This window comes from Falco punctatus (assembly GCF_963210335.1).
Source record: "Falco punctatus genome assembly, chromosome: 6".
Classification (NCBI taxonomy): domain Eukaryota; kingdom Metazoa; phylum Chordata; class Aves; order Falconiformes; family Falconidae; genus Falco; species Falco punctatus.
In genome coordinates, this window is record NC_137585.1 from 8,153,354 (window position 1) to 8,177,263 (window position 23,910).

Here is a 23,910-nt window from a genome sequence, read left to right on the forward strand (position 1 = left end):
CAATTTATAAGTTCAATTTTAATAATTCATTCTTTATTGTTTCGTGAATATTAATTCCTTGTGAGGGAACAACTCACCCAGCTGCATCACAGTCAGAAAAGATTATATTGATTCCTAAAGTCATAAACTATTACAAACCTAGTGGCAGCATTCTAGGCTTGAATAAGTTTTACACTGACTCTGGAAAGCAGTTTAAAGAAAGAAACTCAGTACTATCAGCTCACAACAAGCCAGCGGAATACTAAGGATTTAAGTCATTGAGGAAAATGCTGCATGTTTCTCTACACTTACCAGCTAGCAAAGAACAACTGTTCTCAATAGCAGCTTCAAAGTAAAATAACGATGATTCCAAGCCATCAGCAGACTCTTCCTCAGAAGTACTGCACGGAGCGGTTGAAGCTACCATTATCTAGCTAAGTTCAGTGTTTACCAGAATTTGTTTAAAGCTGGATAAGAGAAAGCACAGCTAATGAAACACACAAGGAAGACCGTGAATGCAGTCAAGAAGAAGAGCTAGTGAAAAACTAGATGGTTGAAACACACATCTAAAGCAGCAGATTGCCCAGAGCATCTTGTGGGGAAAAGCTAAGGAACCTGAGAACCCCATGGACGTTAAAGAGCTATGAGTTGATTCGACAAATGCCGGTGCTTTCTCCCAGTATAATGGAAGAGTTTGGAGCAGATACTTGAGTACAAGATTATATTTTTAAAAGAAAATGTTCCAGTAAGGGAATCTTTCCTTCTCCCCACCCCCCCACCCCCCACCCCCATCTAATATACCAACTGGAAGTGATGATGATGGTATGCTGGAAGGTGACTGGCTGAGCATTTTTCATGAATTTCAGTGAGAGGATGGGGAATATTAAACAATACTTGTAAAAAAGCCATGGAAACTTAAGACATTCAAGTACTCAAAGGATTAATCCAAGTCCATAAAACATGGCAAGAACATTTCCTAGGTGTGGAAGATTTAAACTTTGAAGGGAATTGAGATTTAAATGTGCAGGAAACAAAATCATCAATCTGTGAGAAGACTCCTGGAATACCTTGTTAATGAGTACAACTTGCAACTTCAAATACAGAAACTGAAGTTTTTAAAGGACAGGAAGATCGTTAGGAAGCTGGAGGAGATATGTAAGTCTGCAGGCTTCTACATATGCTGTGTGAACAGTTGTACAGTATCTTCATAGAATCCAGAGCCCTTTAACCAGCAGAAGGCTATGGAAGGGAGTACCAACAAGCTCATGAGTTCTTTAAAGAAGTCAGATTTCATCTGTGTGTGGCTGAAGCCCTTACCTTCTGGCATTCTAATAAACCCTTGATTTCTGATGGTATCTCAGATTACTCAACTACCCATGAATACCTTTCTCTATGCCAAATATGCAGGGATGGAAACGTCTGAAATACGTGTGAGGAGTGTTTCCTAAGCTGTTGTGTTGCGTTGCGGAAAGAGATGTAACACCATATACCCAGATCTCTGCCATGGGACTGTGCCTGGCCACCCAATAAATTGCCTGTACGGTAGCTGCCAGGGAGCATCATGGAATCCACCTCTTCCCTCAGAGTAACATGAATAGCTAGATCTTCCCCCACATCAGCAGCATTGTGGGGACCAAGATTATTGCCTCTCAGTGACTCTCGAGTAAAGAACCTCAGTTTACAAGCAAAGCAGAGAGACTGCGTTTGATTACCTTGGAAACATGGAAAGCTAACTTCTTTTCACTATTCTCTCTCATCCTTTTCCTGCATTTGTTGGGCAAATGGTATTCTTTGTAATACTTGTGCACCTCACTGCAACTAACAAGTGGAAAAATTTGATCTCTGTAAACAATTATTCTGCTGGTGCGCAAGAAAAGAGCAGAGTCTAGCTCCCAGAGCAGTGCTAACTGCACAGGGAGAACAGAAGCAAAAGCAGCAAGAATCATTTTAAGTCAGTCAAGTCAGCAGACCTGGTACATGGAGGAAATCTGCTGGGCAAGACAATGTGATTTAACATTTTCTAAGCATAACTTCATTTATAAGGCAAAAGAACGGTTGGTCTCTCACTATCATGCATGAAAGAGGGGGAAACAGCATCCAGCCTCTAACAGGAGGAAGGCTGAAGGAGCCTGTGACTGCACACCTGCTACGGGCGACAGCTAGACAGGCAGGTGCGTTGGCTGTATGTGCAGTCTCTATACACACACATGTGCCCACAGATGTCTGACATCTATATAAATGTATGGTAGGCATGTCTGTGCACGTGTTGACCTATGAATGAATGTATATGAGCGCACGCACTCAGATCAGAGGTAGCATGAACATTTTAAACCTATTCATATATGGTCAAACTTGTGGAAGCTGCTGCCACTGCCCTACGTGTATGCTCAGATACCACTCCTTTAATGTGTATGATCACACCCTGTGTGTGCTCTGTGGGAAATACATTCTAGAGGGTGCTGTTTGTGGTGAAACTCTCAAGCAGTTATTTGGCCTGTTTCTTTGACTCAAAGTCTTTTTCCCATTGGCACAAACCTGAAGATACAACCTTATTTGACCCTGTCAATCACAAAACGGCTCAGAGGTGCTTTTCTGAAAATACACAATATCTGCAGTTTATTTTTCAGTTTGGTGTGAGGGGGCAGGGGTTGTTCAAGCACAGGCTTTTTTCTTAAACATGCATCCCATGGACGACTCAGGGCAGAGAGTCTCTAGTCCTTCACCAGCCGGTAGATGTGATGCTGGGCCCCGTGGTCACTAGTTGACACCTCAAAAACATATGCTATGCACAGCAAAGTCTCCTGTGTGTCCCTGTTTGTCACAACCTAGACAGAAAAGGAGAAGAAGCTGAGATGGCAACTGCTGTTTCACTGCTTACATATTCCAACACATTTAACATAGAGCAGAAAGTCAGGAATAGGCAAAACCAGAGAAGACCAGGAATGATACACTTGGTCACCACAATACCTAGTCTGTGTGCCCACACAGCCAAGCATAGCACTTTCAAACATCAGGACTACAATGCAGTGAAGAGATAGCAGGGTGAGCAGAGTCCATGGTGTAGAAAACAAAGCTGTGACCAAGCAGAGACCACCTATGTGGATGCAGTTCCGTTAGGTCCTCTACCCCCCACATGCAGTGTTGCAGATTTCAGCAGAGAGGTGTTTCACCGAAAATCCCTTTTTGCTTTGTTTGTTGGGTACAGAGAAACCACCTCCTGTGGCACATCCACTCCTGCTCATGTATGTTGATGCATCACAGCCATGAACAGTTCTTTCCCTCCATCTGCTCCTGCTTGTCAGTGGTAGACACAGACCATGAGGATTATAGAGTATAACTCATTTTACAGGAGACTTGTAGGTTTGACTCCATTGTGTCCTAGTTTCAGAAGCATGCACTGCCTACACTACGTGGCAGGAACAAGCAAAATGTTGCACCCTGAGCTTCTAGCTCAGCTTCCCTCTCTCTGTCACTGCACGACTTTGCACATTCTTGTCATCTGAATTTGTGCCATAGCTGAAGCTTCAAGCTGTTCTCTACTGCTGGAGGAGATGCATTTTTATCAGCAGTAGCACCATCTCAACTGCAGAAGCAAAACATACCAGCTGGAGGCTTGAACTGTACAAAAGCCCCAACTGTTCTTGTGCAAACAAAGAAAATAGCTGTTTTCAAACTTGCTTATTAATTTTAGCAGCCTGATTTTGATCTATTCTGTTTTCTTTCCTTACTTCATCGCTTGGGTTTGCAGCTGTACTAACCCTTCCCCTTTCTTCTGCAGGCTGTTGTGAGTTACACACATCCAGGCATCAGAGCCTTGTCTGAAAAATGGGCTCTAAAATCTTGGGAGGGCTAGATCCAGAGCAACGTGCAAAGCAAGATAAAACATGCTTGTGAGATTAGGGGTATCTAAACTCATGAAAGAGTCTAGAAAAAAAAAATAAATAGACTTGCCTCAGATTTTGCTAGTGAAGACTGAGGACTAGCAGCATGCCTTGCATTAGGCGTGACCATTTTTCAGCTCCCCAGTGGGGAGTATGAGGTGGGAAATGCTCAGCTTGCTGCTCAGGGAGCAGGACTGCAAGGCAGCGTATTAAAGGCTGTGCCAGCACCCACATGAGACCTGCCTCTCTGTGACAGGAGGTAAGACATGAGATTACTTGAAACATAAAATGTTTTTATGTTTTATATATTTTATACCCCAGTAGAAGTATAACTATATGAAAACTTCGTTCATGGAATTTATAGCAAGCGCTGGCCTAAGGAATGAAACATGCAGAAAGCAGTTAGTGTTCCTCAGCATGGATTACATACAGCCTTCCATCTCTCTGTCCCTGCACCCTTCACACTTTTGCTCACATTAAAAAAAAAAACAAACCTCTTAGCATTTATATTCCTTTTTTCTTCCAGATGCTAAAGACCTTAGTACAAACACAAATGAGTAAAGCCTCCTAAAGTCCTGTGAGGTATATTATTAACATTGTGTTTTAGCGCTGAGGTACCTGAGCCACAGAGCAGTGAAATGAGTTGCCTGAAGTTCCACAAGATCTCCAGAGAATGGAATGAAGACCACTTGATTTCCATTCTTTCATACAGCTGCTAGCATCTCTTCTACTTACCCAGCCTCATGTTCTCTGGGTGAAGATCTGTGACGCATCTTGTAGAGGCGAGCACAGAACTCAGTCCAGTAGGAAAATCCACCTTCTAAGCTGTCTTTGCCCTCTTCCCAAATTTAGGCTGCATCTGAGCCTGGAAAGGTTCCTGGTATATAACAGTCACTAATGCAAACCTATAGCCTTCTAGCACTGCCCTACCTAAAGATTGCAGCAATCCATGAAAGTGTCACAGAGCTTCCCCAACATGCCCCTTCCTTTAAATGCCTCCATTTTTTTTCCAGGTTCAGGCTGGTCATGAGGAAACAACTTTTTTTCCCCCTCTACCTGGTCCGTAAAGAACTCCCCACGACAAAATTATATAGCCACTTAACAGTGCTCTTGGGTTTTTTACCTTGCAAAAAGATCTAGGGCATAGAAAGGACCTCAACATTTGCCCAATAGTGGAATAAGCATTTCCTTCACTGACTTTTGCATCCTTCTCCTCCCTTTATCTTTCCTTTTCTCTCTCTCTTACTCAGGTCTCTCAAATTCTTCCCTGCTGCTTCTCTGCGTGAGTTACTATCTCTAGAGCTCCATAAATGGTCCTGAGGTGTAATACATGTGAGAGATACTAAGTTCAATTAGATACTGAGCTGTAAAAGGAAATCTGCTTTGACTCGCAACACTGAACTCCTGCATGGGGCTTACATGTTTCCAAGCTCCAACGAAAACAGTTGAAAGTCCCACCTGTAAGATAGTAAAGTTCTCCAGCACACTGTTCATCATATACTTCTCAGGAAGGTGCTTGAGTTTATGAATGAAGTTTATCATGTATTCGCAGAGAGGGGAACGGTGAATGCGATAGGAATAGTGTCCGTTTTCGTAGTGTGCATACTCTGTCTGCAATGCAAAACACAAAAGAGGCGCAGGGAGCTGATGTTCCCACGTGAGCAGCATTAAACACGTAAAGGGATTCAGAATAGAAAAATTACAATGGCATTTTCAAGTCATTTTACTAACAGTAATGAGCCGATTAATCATTCCTCTACAGTACTTTGCACCCAGGTCAGTCTCCTCGAGGCCTCTTAATTTCTTCAGCTTGATTTCTTCTTTCTTTAAAACAGTGGGTTCCAGCTCATGAGCAGCAAAATGCCAAGGTGCTGTGAAGAGTAACTAAGAGGAGCAGACCAACTGTCAGCTGTACTATAGCATGGTCTGCATCTCTACTGCAGAAATGCTAGGTGTGAATAAACTGAAAAGTTAAAAACTACTAGTTTAGCAGGACCAGGAAGCTCCTAGTAATGATGGTAATTGTATGCTCAGGATGCTTCAGAGCTGGAAAGGACTACCTGTGCAAGGGAACAGAATATCTCCGCTTCCCCTTAGGAGAGGGTCTGGCCCGTGTTACACAGAGGGATTCACATTCACATCTTGGCTCCTGTGTACTTCATCTTCTTTTGAACATAAATTGAGGTTGGATTCTGTCATTTCACAGGAGACCTTTAAATTCCTGTTACCTCCTTTCACCCCAGGAGCCTGGTCTCCTTTCCTATGCACCATGACACCTCTTTGGCCTATCTATCCCATCATGCAAATGCATAGCCAGATTTCAGGCACGTCTATCATCTGACTGGAGACAGGTCTTGGGGAAGGATGTAGTCTGAACTGACTGCTTACATGAGAACACCTGGTGTTCTGCACGTTACTGCTCCTCCTGCACTTAAAGGCTCCTTGCAAAAAACAGCAGCAGGAGGCAGGTCAGAGCAGCTCTCTTGGCAGCTGAATTGGCATCAGAAAGAATTTCTCGAACACCAAATATATGCATAATTATGCAGCTCCACTGTTGCTTGAGCTGTAAGTGTACAAGCACTAAGATAAACCCCATAAAACCGTAAGACTATATTCTGTAAATTATTAACAGTCTAGTAATTAATGGCTCTACTCTATAAATGATCTGTTTAAAAACACTGATGAGAGCAAGGTGTTGCCTGTTTGTTTTCACCTTTCTGGACTGCAAAACAAAGGTCCAGGTTTCCCAGCTTTTCTTTGCTCCCAAAAAACCCTGAAAGAATCACCAGAGTTGAGAATCTTACATATTCACATGTCTTCAGAAACTAAGATTTAAGGAAAAAATAGCAAACACTACCAGACCTTCAATGAAATCCTGAGACAACGCCATGTTGCAGGCTGGAGCAATCTCACACCTGCAGGTCTCAGAAATAATAATCTATGGCATCCATCCCCCTGACAACAAGCACAGGATATATTTTGCCTCGAGATACACGCAGGATGCAAATACTTGAAGTGACAAAACAGCAGCCAGAGAGAACTTTGCACCCAGGTATCTGCGCCTACCTCCACTTTCTCCACCACCTGCTTTCCAAAGGAACACACTTTGGTGGAACACGTAATGACCATGTTTTCTGGGCTCTCATATTGGCTGGAAACGCCATAGAAAGACCTGGATTCATCTTCAATATTGGTGTTCAAATCAGCCTAAAAAAAAAAAAAAAAAGGCAAGAAATATATCATTATCAATGGATGGTTGTGGTGGTTTTTCACCTAGGTTGTGTAGCCAAGATTGTAAGATATTGGAGTGTCCAACGTGCATCAAGCAAGCAGGGGAAATATGAAGATTATGCACTAAAATCCAGTTCCTTCTTCACAAAGTGGTGGTAGGTATTTGCATACACATTGGGGAAATGTGGTGGAATAACCTCTGAACATTAAAAACATGACACAGCTCCTTGCCTTTGCTGGTATTTACCATAACTGCACAGTGTAGGACAGCATGGAGGTACTCACACTGCGCGTGGAGAGCAGACAGGAGAGCAGTGTAGAGACAGGGCAATGCAACAGACAGGCACTAAGGAGGAAAAATGAGGGTACAGCAACTGTAATAAAGCTTTTCCACCCTGCTTATGTAGGTAAGGGAAAGAGACAGAGCAGAGAGAAGGAATGGAGGAATGTGTGAGTACACACACATTAGGCTCAGGTACTATGATACGAAGAATGTAAGCAGACAGGATGCGCCTAAGGAATGTAGGTTGCTGATGGATCCAGCCCAGCTCCACCTGAACACAACCCCACCCCCATTAGCAGCCAGTTTTCACGTGTGGGTGCCTAACATTGCCCGACCGAAGCCTGACGTTGGGACCCCACTCCTAGAAATCCCGGCTGTCTGAAGCTTCCACCAGGGGTCATTCAAACCGCGCTTATGAAAGGAAGAAGCAGTTTCCCCGAGGCTCTGAAAACACAACTGGCGGTGGGAACGGCCAGCTCAGCATCACCCCTGTCAAAACCGAAAGGGCAGAGCGAGCTTCCCTGTGCTCCGCATGCCCAGGTGCCAGCTCACATCAGCAGCAGAGCCATGGTCAGTGCCCACAGGCTACTTCAGACTATTCTATTCTTCCTGCTGAACCAAGGGAAGCAGGAACCGAAGGAAGTGTGCTCCTGCTACAGTGGCTGCAGTGTGGACAGGACTGCGTTAGATCCCATTCTAGCATGGTTTTCTCAGCCAATGTCAGTGAAGGTTTTTTATTCAAGCTCTAGAGCAGTGCTTAGGACAAGCAACGCCAGCCTTGGAACCGGACCACCTCAATAATGAATCCCCCTTTTCTTTGCCATACGAAACACTCTCTCTTCTCTGCCATGAGATAATGCTTTTCACTTACTTCTCTTAAGTAGCAATTTCACAAGAGGTTTAAGTCAATCTAGAAAGTGCCAATCCAGCCTCCTCCCCATCTGTAGACTCTGGTTAGCCAGATGAGAGGGCTGATCCCAGCCAAAACAAATTTTGTTGTGGGTTTGGTGGATTAGTTTTCAGTCAGACAAGAAAGCTCATGTGGATCTCCACAAAGCTACAGGGGCTGGGAGAGGTGGGACACATAGAAGCCAAGGACACAAAGACTGCCTGGTTTGATAGGACAACGTGAGTCAGGTTGGCTTGAGCCTCTTGGGAAATTGCACCTCAGAGTTGTGGTTTGATCACACCAGGCTGGTCCCGACACCACGACAGAGCAGCCTCACTGTCCCAGAGCAGTCTGTGCCTCCCCATTCCTCCTGTGCCGACACAAATGTTTCTGTAGCTCTTTTGCAAGACTCACTGAGGAACCGCTCAGTTAGGTCTCAGTGGAATCAGTTCCCTGAGCTGATTCAGAAGCACCTGTGTATGTTCAGGCAAAGAACGTGTTGGGAGGATGGGCAGCAACAGGGAAAGCAGAAGGCAGGACTGCTTCTTCTAGTGAATGCTGCGTTTGAGTAACTTGCTAGAAGCCATGCTTTGTGGTCATTCCTTTCAAGTTACAAGTTTTGCCCCTAGGCAGCTGAGCTGGGCCATCTCTGTACCACAACACTCACCAGAAGCTCTCATCACAAAGGGTTATTGCCACAGAAGAAGTCACCATTTTTCCAACATTGATGCCAAAAAGCACCAGCAGGAAAAGCAGCCATGTAATAATGTCCAGTATTTCCATTCAATCCAATTTCCATGGCTGTTAACTCACCACTTCAGCTGTGTGGAGAGGAGATGGTAAAGAAAATAAAGTAAACCATCCTCCCATTTATTTCAGAAAATTTGGTTCCATTAGCACAACACTGGGGCATTCCTGCCACTGTGCCATTGTGCACTCATATTTCCACCTAAAGAAAAACTACCATCTGCATTGGATACATGATGCCACAGAAGATCCAAGCAAACAAACCAATAAAATCAAATTACCATGATTGTTTTTTCCAAGTACAAACTCAGAAGCAAGTGAAAGACAGATTTAGGACAAGTTTTTCATGAAGTGAAGCAGGCAATGCACCTCCTGGGCTATCTCCTAGACCAGCAGTTGTAGCATTCGGACAATTCTACTGGGACAAAGATTCAGACCAGGCAAGATGACAGAATGCCCTGATGTTCGCATCAATGCTGACAGCATTAGGGACAGACGTACTTTTACTCAGCTGACTCCACTCTTAAGGGAGAGCATAACAGCACAGTATTTAGATACACGATCACAAATCACTCTTCAAAAGGACTGTGTTGTTTCACACAGTTTCTACAAAAATCCTTAACAGTTGTGCCATCTTCACCACAGATTATGGATGAAATAAAGTCCATTTACCATAATGGCTTGCCTCCTCTATGATTCCCCCTTTTAAGTAGAATCCCTCCCTCTGAAGTAGTGACAGATCTTCAGCCCTTGTGACTACGCTTAGCCCCACATGCGTAATACATTCATACCAGTTTACACTAGCTGTGCACTCATTCCATTATGTTTTCCTAAGTTTGTCATCTCCTGCATATTATATATTCAAAGGCATCCTCTGATTTATCAGGAGATAGTCATACAAAGCTGGCAATTACTTTATTCTCATGTTTGCTTCTCCTCAGAAGATAGCTTCACAAAACAATTTATCCAGCTATTCTGAATAGGTTCCTGACTTCTTTAACAACTTATCCCTTTTTGCCCCCATAATTTTCTGTCTCTTCACTGAGCTGAAAACAGATTTGGGCACACATATGAAAATGTATCGGTAAACCAATCTGGATTTAAAATTTTTTTTTTAAATCATTTTACATCATTCACATTTGCACCACTGAGGTAGCAATAACTATTGCACAAGACTTAGAAACAGCAGCTGGAGGAAGATTGGAAGCTTTTACATTGTCATGACCACCTAAACGACTGTAAAGCCGTGTTATATTCCCATGGTTTGTCTACACTGCAGTAGCAGATGTGGGCAAATCCAGGCTAGCTTTAACCTATAGCACAGGTATTAATAGGAACAGGGCTCAGGCATTACGACTTAATCATAACTCAGGCTGCCAAATTAATTATTACGGTCATGCTGAAATCCTTGCTATCAAATTTTCCCCACTCTAGTTATGCAGCTATTTTGTTTGCACCACAAAATGCAGTGTATTAGAGAGCAGCAATGCCACTCTATTCTGGTTGATTTTTGTTGTGTTACTGTAAGTCATTTACACATCAATGCAACTAACTGTAGTGTTTATTTGACCCATACTCCAGCTATCTGAATAAAGATTAACTACTTCCCTTCTCCAAAGAGTAATTAAAACAGGAGTCCTTCACAATATTGTTCAGCTATTTCTCTTTGGGGCGATAAAAACAACATATGGACCCAATTCTGCTTTCCCAAAGAAATTGTCCCACTGAGTCAAAAGAACAAAAGGTCAAGGCTACAGAAGCTTGGTCAGACCACTGCTACATAAACACAGCAGAGGCTCTCACTGCAGGAGACAAGTATTCTCAGGGTCTCACTAGTACAGTTATGGTTACATTCCCCTGAACTCTTAATGGCAAATTAAAAGGTAAGTGCAGTCAATGAGGCAAAACAGAAAGGTGCTAGTTCCACTTCATGAGGAGAGCTTCACTAGCCCTAAGAAGCCACTCTAGGTGCCTCCACAATTTGGCAAGTCTCCCATCAAAAGACCAGACTAGAATTTCACAGCTAGTTAACATATAATTAATCAACATCAAACTATTTGGCAGTAGATAAAATTATGGTAATACTGTTTGAATTAAGCAGCCATTGCCATTCACTGCGATTACGTACAATCATGTTCCTGGAAGGCCTGTTGCAGTGAAGCAATGGGGTCATGTTGGAACTCCCCGACACTGACTTTGCCACTTTACTTTGTTCTAAAGCATGTCCCATATTATGGGCTAGGACTGTCAGACATGTCTAAGGTTGGTCAGTCAACGAGAGCTGCACACCCACTTCCTTCTGTCACCTCTGAAAAACCTCAGCCCATAAACATACATACGTGGAATTTCAGCATCTCCAGGGAATGACAGCAGCAGCTAGCTGAGGGCTCCAGTTCACCTCAGCAGGAAAACGGAGCTCAGCACCTCAGACAGGTACTGATAGCACTACAGCTACAGCTTATTTACTTACATCTGCTGGTTCCAAGCCACTCATGGAAGTTAATTACTGCCCCCATATCAGACTTTACTTAGCACACACATATCTGCTCTTGAATAATTCGCAACCTAGTTTATTCATATAAACTGAAAATGGCAATGATGTACATGAATACATGACCAAAGAACTGCTCAGGAATGGAACTCAGATCTGTTAGCTTTTCCTGCTGTAGAGATGGTTACCTCCTGAAGGGAATCAAGGCAGAAAATTGAGCAAGAACACTGTTACCTGCCATGGCCTTAGACCTAGAAAATAACTTCTAAATAATAACTGGGCACTGAGGTAAATCACTAATGGATGCAGTTAAACTTCTGGGGATTCCACCAGGGCTGTATCATACTGGACATCATGGGGTCTTGAATGGCCAAAAGAACTGCTTTTAACTTAACATCTAAAACCGCTAGGGCCTCCATGCCTAGATTCCTGTGACCCCTTCAAAACACCTAGGTCAGCAGGACTAGAAACCACATTGCTGCTTTGGGGAAAGGACTTCACTCTTTACTTTCAGAGTTTCTTTCTCTAGAGAAACCCTTGTGCCAAAGCACACCCAGTCCTGGGGTGAGCACCCAAGGTGAGCAAAGAAAGGTCTGCTTTACTCTGTCCAGTACCTTCCATCCCTCAAAGATGCAAGGGAATAGCAGTGACTATGACTTAGAGGAAATTCATCTTCCCAGCACTTCATCAGGTAGGAAGGCTAGTCTTCACTTTATACTCTGGGAATGTTGAATACATAACTGAATGCGATTCTGACCTGGATAATAGAAGCTAGGTGCCTCAGCTCTTTACTGGCAAATGCTCTAGTACATCCAACAAGTGCGACAACTCTTGAATACGTTCCTTACCCCAGCCTAGGCAGCCAAAGGAAACACAGTCAGGATTTAGGGAAGTCTGTAGCCAATGGCCTGAGCTGCCTTGCTCCCCAGGTCCCTGCTAGCCACAGGCTGGGACTGCCGCAGGGACAGCAGCAGCGTTCAGCTAGCTGGGTGGTGTCCAGCACTCAAACAGCTGTTCTCCGTCTCTTCAAAGGCAAAGGTAGGAGATCAAATAGATGAGGCATATTACAAGCTAAATCTGAGTTATGAGCCACCAACTGGACTACATTACTTTATCTGACAAAGTCAGGGTTCTTGCTTTCTGTCCAAGAAGCTCTAGCTGCAAAAAGCTGTGCACACTCTAGCGTAACGGCAATCTGATGTGTCTGGGGTGCATCCAACTTAACGTGCAAGCTCAGTGCAGTGCAGGTGACACACCTGCCCATAGCTTGCCTGATGACTTCCAAATATGCTGAAACTACAATCACTGAGGTATCTCTGATCTAGCACATCTCAGAGAACTGCATATTGCATGCAAGAGAGCTGATCTGTCTGTTATGAGAGAAAGATCCGAGATTTCCTTCTTTCCACAGAAGTAAGCAGAAATTTTAAATACCTACAAGACAAGATTTCTAGGGAGAAGAGATTTGTTCAGGGAAGGGCATAATAACCCTGAACAAGCTAGTATTACTTTTTAAAAAAAATCACATTGGTTGTCTGAGTCTCTTAGCAGCTTTGCTGAAAACAGCTCTGATGAGCTTGAGTGCATCACTCAGCTTCTGCAACCCCAAGAAAGAAACACAGAAGAGCTGGCATTGTTCGCTGTCCTAACCATATGCTAAGCCAACATTTTTGTCTGATCTTTGGTGGAAGGAGTGAATTTCACAACTGATAACCGAGAAAGGCCTCAATCCCACTAGGATCAGGCTGTGAATCAAAATTTCTCTGAAACTCTTCACAGAAGGAAATGTGACCTTTGAGGATCAGTCTTCAGCTTATCTGAGGCTTTGAAAAGCAACGATTGGACAAGAGTCCAAATGGCATTAAATGCCGTGAGAAACCATAGCTTGCTGAAATCTCGCACACAGGTGCCATGTGGTCAATGGAAAGGCATATGCTGAACAATTCTTGAAGATCAGTCCAAAATTTGTGCCACTGCAGCTTCAGCCTCCAAGAAAGGGGGAAGGGAAGAGTTTCCAAGCTAGCCAAAGATAGCAGAAGGCCTTGCCAACAGTATGGGTAGCTGTGACCCAGCTAGCTGCCCAGGATTGTGTTATTTTGACACCCAGCAGACAGATTCCCTCAGCAATTCAGTCCTTCAATCTGCTTTTTGCTGCCAACAACCTCTGTACTGTTGAACACTGCGGAATAACTTTGGTGAAAGAAGTGCCACTGCCAGTGTCCCCTTACGTACGGTAGCAACTGGTAGGAGGTGGTGCTGGTGACTGCAGGTGAAATGAATGGGCTGTCAGATCCATTCTCAGAAAAAGTGTGCAAAGACAATAAAAAAAATCTCTGTTGCTAGCTGCTGCCTTGTTTGCTGCCTCAGGAGTGCCAAGGACAGAATGGACATGGAGACCAAATTGCCATCTCCTTGCTCTCCAGGCAGTTTCTGCCAGGTCAGGATTGAAGGCATACAGTGGTCAGGACAGGGTGCTGAGCGGAATTTGCATTGCTGCTGTTTTGACTGGATCTGCTTGGCACAGGATAGAAGCCAAGTGTAGGACAGCAGCCTCTGGCCCACCCCTTCAGACCCTTCCACAAAAGTGTCATTCATTTACTGGAAGGAAAACACTCAGCAATTTGACTGTTCAGCTCGCCTGTCACCAAGAAGAAATTACTACATATATTCATCATTGGCAGAAAAGGTCTCCCGAGCAATTCCCCTGATCCAGCCCTCTGCAGAGGGCTGCTCTGGACAAAGTACTGCTTGCCCTGAATTCCTGGTTTGTCATTTTCCTTCCATCTTCCACCCAGAGTCTCACGACTTCTGAAAGCTTTAAGATGCGAGTGCACCATTCTACTAATGTGCAAAGCCCTGAAAACGCCTCTTCCCCAAACTATTAATAACAATGCATATAGGAGGAGTTCATGGAGAGAACCAAGTTAACAGGTGGCAGAGATAATATTACACTGGAAAAGAGCAGAGCTGTCACTGCCCATGTGTTGGGAGGCTAACGTCTCACATTCATTGTCGTGTGCTAGAATGCACTTGGAGCACAGAGAAATGTCACACAGATGTCATACGCGACCTGCCAATCCAAGTCCAAGAGTTAGTTCATTGTACCAAACTCCCAATGCCAAAATCAAGGAAGAATTGCAAACACTGCTTATGTTTCAAACTAATCAACTTTTAGCTAGTGTATAAATAATTTAAAGTACCATTGAACAAACATGAACATCTCTTTCTCAGTCACGCTAGATCCTAAGTGCTATCAGTGATGTCAAGAAACCCCAACCCCGGTGTTCTGAGGTGCACAAGAGATCATCTGCTATATTCATTGCTTAGTGCAGTAACAGCAGGTTTCTGGCTTGGGTACTTCAAGCCTAAAACTACATATATACAAAACCAACTTAACAAATGCATTGATTTTTTAAGTCTTTGTCACTGCAACCACCACTTCAATTCAGAATCTCTGAAAAATCAATCATATCTTCATGTCTCAAGATACCCCCTTCAAGTATTTAACTCTACTCACCAAGTTTAAGGTTATCAGTAATCTGCTTTTGGATAATACTTTCATCCTAAAATGATGCTAGAAATTCAACAGTGTAGTAATCGCTTTATCCAACATATCTCTGGACATCAACAGTATATTTGTATAGCTGTCCAGAGCACCCTAGCATATACTCTTACAGAGGCATGAAAATGCAGAGGGGTGTAAGAATCTCAGCTGAAATCTAGTTTTCTTCTATTAATTTTTAAAAAAAAACACATTGCCTTACCTATGAAAAGTGTTTGGGGGGGGTGGGGGGGGGTTTGCAATACACACTTCTATTGCAATACACCGAACTCGGGAAGTCCCATGACACGTAGCACAGTCATTACAGGCATGGCTCACATGCTTGAAGTATAAGACTGCATTAAGGCAATATTTCAGGCATGTTGAACACGAAGTTTTGCAACAAAAAGACTTGTAGTCTTCCTAAAAAACAGTCCAAATTTTCTGGAACAAAAGTTTTGGGTGTTTTTTTTTAATTGCTTTACTTAAATTGCCTTAGAGATCCTAGCTGAAATCTTACAATAGGAATAATTTAAGTACTCTTGTGAAACAGTGCAAATCAGAAAAGTGCCCCAATCATTTCTCATCCAGAATATAGCATGAGGAATGGTGTTTTCATCCCCTACTATCTACACTGAGAAACAAATACAAGATCAAATTAGTTACTTCTTAAAAGTCTGAGAAGCTCACATTCAATCAATGACTTAACTTTGACAGCCCATAGTGTTTCACTAATAAAACCTGATATTAACTCCAGATGGGATTAAACAATGCAATGGTACCAAAAAACCCCAAAAACCCAGAAAGCCAAAATATTAAACCAAGCCCAGAAATATCACTGTCATTATAAGTGTATAGATGCAGAGCCCTAGGACATCATATATACATATATACATATATAAACATATATTGGAGTAAAGGTGTTTCAAATCCTATGTTAAAGTCTATGCAAACCCAATTTCAGCAAGCTGATACCCTCTGAACACCAGGCACCTCACATGGGCCCAGAAAGAGTCAAACATCCCACCATGTAAATCCTTCAAAAGCCTAACTTAGGCTGGTCAGACATGATGCATACGCCACATTTATCCTTCTGCTATTAAAAAACAAACACAATCCCCAAACCCAACCACATAAGCACAAAAGCACACCAAAGGTTTTGATAAATAAAATCAGAGTTGTACTAGATCACAATTTCATTATGATTTCTCTCTCCTTAAGTCAAGGAATTCAAAGGGTTTTTTTCTCTCTACATAACTTCTCCCTCTGATCTCTTCCTTTTGTTTCCTGAGATTTCCACAAAGCACTTCAGAGTGACACCACACAGAAGCCTCGGCATGAAGTTTCCTGGGATCCCTACCCCAAGCAGGGAGAAGCTCTCAGCTCCAAGGACCATTTCTTAGAGGCTATCCCCTTCTCACTCTTTCTCCTTTCTTTTGTCGCATCAGACTTCTGTTTCCTTTTCCAGACAGCTCCCAGTAGGGCCATCACTACCCAGATTTTACCAAAGGACACCCTTCTCAGCAAGGTGCTGCTGCCTCTCCAAAGTATTTCGCTTCCACCCAGAACAGGGCTGGTCTTTCACTTTTTGTTTCACCCTTCCCAAGCAGGCCGTTGTACCCTGACACAGGCTAATCCCACGAGGGGCCCAGCTCAGTAGCCCAGAGTCTGTGGGTAGCAAAATTATGTGTCTCCAAAAATCACCAGCAACTAATGCTCTAAGCACCAGACACTTGGGCAGATTCCCAGCCAACATTCTCCAACGAGCTTCTGGAAAGGCTAGGCTTGGGACAGCTGGGAAGTTGTATCTCAAGGCACTTAAGTTAACTCTCCCTTCTCCTGAAAGAGGAGCTTTCCAGCTAAGAGGCTTTTTAACGTATGTATGAGCTATGAAAGTTCATTTCTCATCATCTCACTCCTGACCTGGGGTTGAATTTTAAGTGGCAAACTCAAGGTGAAAGGCTCCAAATCCCATTACACATTCCCTCAGCCATCCAGCATGCAACTGCCCCAAGCTGCTATTATTCTTAATTTTGTAATACATATGATAATATCAATGACCAAAACTATTTTGTTTGTACCCTGAAGCACAATGGCACAGTTTTTGCAAATATCAGCTAACTCACAAAACTCCAAATTGAGTGAGGAGGCTTTTGCCAGGCTGATTTCTGTCAACTTACCAGAAGTCATTTCAGTAATATATTATCAGCATAATCCAATTTAATTATATGTCTCCTTATCTTTTGTCTGTCCTTGTGCCTGCAGTACATATGCATCTGTAAATTATTAGTACTTGAATAACACAAAATGCAGCTAATGAGATAGAAGAAGAGATGGAAAAATGTTGCCTCTGACTAAGAAGTTACTCAACACGGAGAGACGTGAACACATAAGAGCACGCAGAGAATAATTTTCTCTGAATTCTTCTCTCATACACAAATAAAAATTTTAAAGGGCCCAAGTCACCATTAGCAAATAAAATCTCCAGACGCTGGTCAAGAACAACTCTACAAGATGACATTGTGAAAGACACATCTTGCTCCAGGCCAGGAGCGCCTTGTGCACTCAAGGGAAGGTCTCCAGTGACAGCTGTGCCTGTACTAAGTGGCCTGCACAGGGAAAAATTGTTGGGAGGCAGCAGTCTTCTAACAGCTAGCAAGGCCACTGCTTTTAAAGTGAGAAGTTTATAGCGAAGAGGTACCCTACAAAGGGTCCTTCCCTTACCCAGAATTTGACAAGGAAGAAGGCATTAGCTGGCCCCCTTTCAAAGAGCTCCTTCAGGCCCCCTTTTTTCTCAGGGAACTTGTCATAGATCTGCCGGATATCCACTGCCTCGAGGTAGGGGTCATTGTAGCTGGGGCTTGACTGCCCAATGTGCACAAACAGGTGTTTGTTATACTGCAAGAAGAGGAAAAACATGGAATTAGGACATCGTTCAGTACCACTCAGTACATACTGAACATGCATGGCTCTTCACAGAAGACTGCTGGAAGTTGCTGAAGATTTGATAGCACTTTCTGAAAGAGCAGAAGTATCAGCAGAAATATCTCTGCCAATACCAGCTCATGCTGTTCCTTCTTTCCTGTCAATACATCCAACTCTTCTTGCTTCTTCTGAAACATTATTTTTGGTTTTTTTTCCTATATTCACTCCCAAACTACTGTCTCACGCTTCTGCTATATAGCCTGAAATAACCTGAGATACAGTGTTACTGGTCACAGGTCACTCAGTCAAACATTGATGCTCCTGTCCTACGAAAAGCTGCCTGAAATCCCACAGCAAGGTACCAGCCAAATACTATCATCTTTTCTGCACTTTCCTATCTCAGACAGAAGAAATGTAACTGGCCCATCACCCCTGTGTGTCTCAAGATGCAGTATCACAAGGTTTAGCGAGACAGGCAAGTCTTCCACTTCCATTTTATAGGTGGCACCATGGAAACACACTGATGCAAATTCATCCCAGTTGCCCCCAAATTTAAGTTCACAGCACACCAGAGAAATATGTGGCTTCATGTGACCTTGCTATGATCCGATTCTGTGTCTGTCCTCCAAGGCTGAACAGGACAGCTAGATAGCCTGGCAGGGGCTGCACCACTGCCTTACGGCCTCAGTGCTTTGAGCATGTGAACACCCATGACCATGGAAAAGGAGGCCAGAAGCACACGGCACAGAGCTGGCTACATTGCTATAGGCAATTCTATCCTCTAAGAGAAGGATATCTTCCCAAAGAGGGCTTTCTATTCTCAGGAGAGCAACAAAGCAAGTATTTCCATGCACGTATAGTAGTATAACGTATCCATGATGAACAGGAGCTACCTGAAGACCAAAAATTAATAAGGGGTGGAAGTCAGGTGTGTGTCTTACTGTGTCTTGGTCTTGTTGTTGTTCCAAGAATGCAGAGAATTCTAACATCCAAAGTTTGGAGCTAGCAACCCTTCGTCCTTGCCAAGCTGGTGCTGATGGGGAAGGCGAGAGGCCAGCAGGAGACTCAAACCCTAAGCACACAGGATTTATATAACAGAATTTAGAAAGAGAAAAGTTGGTAACAGCTTTCCAGTAGAGCACCTGTTGTCAAAGCTAGCTAATTACACTTTCTTATGACTTCAGTCATCATGTAACAAAAGCATTCAAAAGGTCCTCACTCTACCTGTCCTCTAAATGGCTTGTTCAGTTACCCTCTTCTAAGACAGCACTGTCAGAGTTGTTAATGATATAAAAGACAATTTACCTGATTTTGACACCAGAGAAAACATGTTCAGCAACTTTAATAGGACCTAGACTGAGACCTAAATGAGCAGTGAAATAAACTGCTTTAGTATCAGAACGAAGCATCGTCATTAACATGACCACTGATCTCTCAAAATGGGGAAACTGAGAAGGAAGACATCAGTTGTTCCACTTAACAAGAAATTGGAAAGGCAATCACGTTAGAATGGAAACCAGTGTTTTAGTACATGCAGCATGGTGGAAGAACAGTAGATACATAAACTTTTATTTTCTGTTGAGCCAGAAGGAAAAGAAACCCCAAAACAATTAACCTAAAATGGGAAAAAAATGTTTTTTTAAAATAAAACAAAATTTTAAAGCTTCAGCTCTCTTGGTAAAAGGATGGGAATGGGTGATAAGGGGAAATCATATAAAAATTAACTTGGGGCTCACTGAAATGTTTAAATAAATAGAAATATTATCTTTAAAAATTAATTTCAAAACTTCTAAAGTGTTGGCTATGTTTGAAGTTGGAATATAATTTCAAAGCAAAGAGCTACATTTCCTTACCTACCTGGTAATGGCAGTGGAGGCTGTACAGCATAAGGTTGTTGAGAAAAAGGTTTCACGCTACAGAAGTACACAAAGAGAGATGGTTAACAAAAATCCAAAACAAAACACACAAAAAAAGATTTTTGACCAACTGTTTGCACAGATTTGATCAAGTATTTCTCCTGAGGGAGGAACTGGCATAAATGCCTCTGGGAGATTATCTTTCTGTATGGGCAAGAGAGGGTCGTGGAGAAAGACTCCAAAAACATTAAGGGGCCAGGACCGGACCAAAGATTTCCTTCCAGGTTCTCCCCGCAGACTTATTATTCAGAGATCCTCATCAGCCTGTTAATACACTGGTGCCCATTCATTTATCCTTTCCTTTCCACCACAGATAGATTTAAATTTATGCAAGTGGATAAACATCTGGGCCAGATGCCCCTCAGACTTCTAGGCCCAGATTCAGAGATGCTCAGCACCCACAACTGAAGCTAGCTTTCAAGACAGCTCAGCTCCTTTTCAACACCACTGCAAGAAAAATCAGGATCTGGAGACATATCTGACATCAGGGGTGGCAGATACTTCAAGTTTCTAAAAGAACCTCTCAGGGCGATGTTTCCTCATTCACTTCCAAGCTAAAGGCATAAAATCTACTTTTTATTTCTGTAATGGCTTCTATTCTTCTACTAGCCATTTTTCCCTACAAGATATTTTAGTAGTATGTTTCCTGATCTGCTCCACAAACATTAGCAATAGCACGACAGCAGGAACACGTGGCTTGAGTGAAGAGCATTTACCCTTCCAGCTGCTCGTCCTCAAGCTGGCTTAAATTGCTCCTCTTAGGTCACGCGATAAAAAGCGTGCCTCCATACAAACAAACAGCACAGAGCAACAACGGCCGGTGGAGCAACCTGAATAATACTCTTGACGCAACTACACCCAGGGCCATCACTGGTGAACGGATCAGGGTCAGCCTATCAAAAGGCTCGTCTCCACACTGGGGTAAGGGAGCCCCAGTAACACCATCAGAGAAACAGAGCCCCTGCCCTGGCCCCTGCCAGGGCTGTCACGGGAGAGCCATCTGCCCCATTGTCCAGGTTTGATTTATTATGGGTCTGTTCAGGGAGAACATGACTTATCACATGTAAGAAGGTCGGTACAGTTGTCTTGTCAGTGCCCTGCACCTTCTCAGTGCAGTCTGTCCTATCTTCTCACTAAATTCTATTTCTAATGGCTTTCCTGCACGAGGTGTGGGTGTGTTTGTTCCAGGAGTGCCAGCAGCAACCAAGGGTGTGATCACTAATGATTATCAAGCCAGACTGCCCAGCAAGAGGCTTGGGAGCCAGCTGCCTGTGCCTCCAGGAGCAAGGATACTTTCAGAGGGACCAAGAGGTTCAGGCCAAATGGCAGAGAGACTGTGGAGTCTGGAAATTGACTGACAGAGGAGTTTGTGTGTGTGTTTATCTCTGTGGGAGCAAACTAGGGAAAGTGAAGATCCAGCTACTGGGTGGACTGTGTATCTAAGCCCAGTCACTGGAGAGATTCACAGCGTGTGTGTGTTCGTGCACACACACACACACACACACACGTCTGTGCGAGTGAGAGAGGCTTGCATTAGCAACTGGAGTGGGGCTGTGGGCTCAGGGGCTCACCCGTCTGGGTGCCAGCACACAGGGGCACAAGGGACACCAGGACAGCTACTGGACGGATCCACAGTGCAGATGTATTTCCCACTAACACTAACTCATTAGCCAGAGAGGGGTACAAGATGAGGCTGTTGGGGCTGTTTGTATCTGTGAGTGCTGAGCACTGTCTATGCAGTTCTGTGTGACCAGCCATGTGTGTATGTCCAATGTATATGCACATTTGTGTGCACACCTACCAGGAACACGTGCTCAGTCTCACTGCTGGTTGAACTTGGGGGCACAGATAATGCAGCAGCCTCGCCTCTATCGGGCTGCTAGATTCACCAGCTCCCTAAAATAACCCCTATTAGGCTGCTTGAGTCATGGGACATATTATTAAAGGGGTGTAATCCATGTTGAAGGAACCACATGAAGACATAAGGGTTTATCTATTTAAAATTCTCTCATGACTCAGTTTGTCTTCAGCCATAGGCCTAAAGTCTCAGATCCACAATCAGTGAATCTCTCTGAGAGCAAAGACGACATTATCATAGCATTTTATAAATCTTGTAATAGCTAACGGTGCTTGTCAGGCAGCCTAGAGGAAACAGCAGAAGCACCGGCTTTGGATGCTCACATAAAGGAATACTCACTCTTGGGAAGATCCAGCTTGGCCTGGCAAAGCTCCCTGCCAAAACTGCAAGAGAACATACAGGCAAAAGTCACCACTCTTAAGACAGAGATGAAAAGCAAGGCTTGCTCCTTTCTTAGGAAAGAAACTGAAAGCTCATGGACTTCTAAAGATGTGACAGAGTTATATCTCTTCTCTCTACATTCCCAGTTTCATCCTTGTGGAGGTGCTGACAGGTCTTCATTTTCTTTCTACGCACTACGAGTAGTGACATGCAAGCAACTGAACCAATATTGGTTTTTAATGTTAAATATTACATATGCACCTTGTGCCTCTGTCTCCAAAGTTTTAATGATGCCCACTCTCTCAGAGGGGCCATTTTGCACAAGAGAGCTCCACAAGAGTATTTTGGCAGAAATCAATGCTCAGCAAAAGTTCTCTAGGTCCAACTCATAGGATAGGGGATGCTGGCAGGCCTCCACTATTAAGGACTTTCTGTAAGGGCCGTGAATGTGTCATCTAAGTAATTAGGATGAGCTTGGGAATGATAAGCTTGAGAAAGGGTCAGGATGGCCCAAACAGTTTTAATCCAACACGACTGTGGACTAAGTGATACAGACACCTAAAAATATTTCAGGCAGCTGAAAACCCAAAGGATTTGATTGTTCTCTCACTTGTGTCTTTTTAAACAAAGCGTAGAGTGAAATTCTATTGTTTCACATCAGTGTGAGCAAAGAATCAGTCCCAAACTGTTGAAGCCGTGTAACAGATTTATTCCACAGAGACAATGCCTTTTGGCCCATTCTTTCTGATGTTCTCACGATTATCCTGAGTAGGTCCCAACACCCTTTCAAATATTCAGGTGCCTTCAGCCCAATGCTGCCAAGACACTGATTTACTCACCCCAGAAACGGCAGGGTAGGCTGGTCGTGGGAGACCAGGTAGGGCCATTTTACTATGGAAGGCAGTTGCAGAGATAATCTGGGCAGATGACATTGTAGCCATACTCTGCATGGCTTTATCTTTAGCTGCCTGATCCTATAGCAAGAATAGAAACAGAAAAAAATGAGTTATTATAATGATAAACAAGTTGCCTGGTCTAACGCTGTATAACCAAGATTCTCATCAGCTTCTTTGTAGGGAACAAGCATCTCTGAAAATCTGGGCAGCAGACTCACCAGTAACTGTCCTAAGAACTCTTCAAAGCATGTTAAGTCTTTCAGCCATTATTATAGCTTCAGATGTAATTAATCATCCTTTCTATAATGCTGGGATCACTGGTTTAGAGACTGCTAAGCATTTATCCTTTCTGTCTGAAGGCTTTCAGCAGCACAGCTGAAATGTTTCATTATGGGAAGTATAACCCTAACTGACTCTTGTGTTTTAATCGCTGGTAAAAATATTTAATGGGAAAGACTCCCGCTTATCAAAAAAACCTCTAAAAACAAGCTCACAAAAAGAGTTTATCATTACTGCTAAAAGACTACCTCAGTTTGGGACTGCATTAGTCTCAGGTAGAGTCAATTATTTTATTCCCATCCCTGGTGATTACAGGAAATCTTAATAATCTCCCAGGGCACATATGCAAGGACATTCCTTTTTGTATTTTAACAGGTTTGTGGAATTGCACACATTTTTACAGGCAATGACAGTGCAACAACTAGGGGGTCCGATGTACGTTTAAAACACACTGCATTCTTCATTTTTTCTTCCAAGGAATAAACAGACAAACAGAAGCGCTTCCCCACGTTCAGCCTTTCCTCCTACATCCCCTTACAATTCATCTTCATTCCTCAAACACTCCACATTTATCTACAACCTTATAACTATAATGGAAATGCCACAGATGAAT

The 23,910-nt window shown here is 43.3% G+C and overlaps 1 protein-coding gene across 5 annotated transcripts in view; it reads right to left on the minus strand.

Moving 5' to 3' along the window:
- Positions 1-2,564: 2,564 nt before the first annotated feature.
- The window catches only part of TEAD4 (TEA domain transcription factor 4), a 57,209-nt gene continuing 35,863 nt past the window's right edge, over positions 2,565-23,910 (minus strand). For all 5 annotated transcript variants that reach the window (XM_080393624.1, XM_080393626.1, XM_080393628.1 and 2 more), the window contains 8 exons: positions 22,962-23,096; positions 22,081-22,124; positions 19,825-19,880; positions 18,909-19,039; positions 17,767-17,940; positions 6,927-7,067; positions 5,319-5,471; positions 2,565-2,804 (listed from right to left, as the gene is read on the minus strand). In XM_080393624.1, the coding sequence (XP_080249750.1) occupies positions 2,691-2,804; positions 5,319-5,471; positions 6,927-7,067; positions 17,767-17,940; positions 18,909-19,039; positions 19,825-19,880; positions 22,081-22,124; positions 22,962-23,096 (948 nt within the window). In that variant the 3' untranslated portion in view covers positions 2,565-2,690. The remainder of the gene's footprint in view (positions 2,805-5,318; positions 5,472-6,926; positions 7,068-17,766; positions 17,941-18,908; positions 19,040-19,824; positions 19,881-22,080; positions 22,125-22,961; positions 23,097-23,910) is intronic.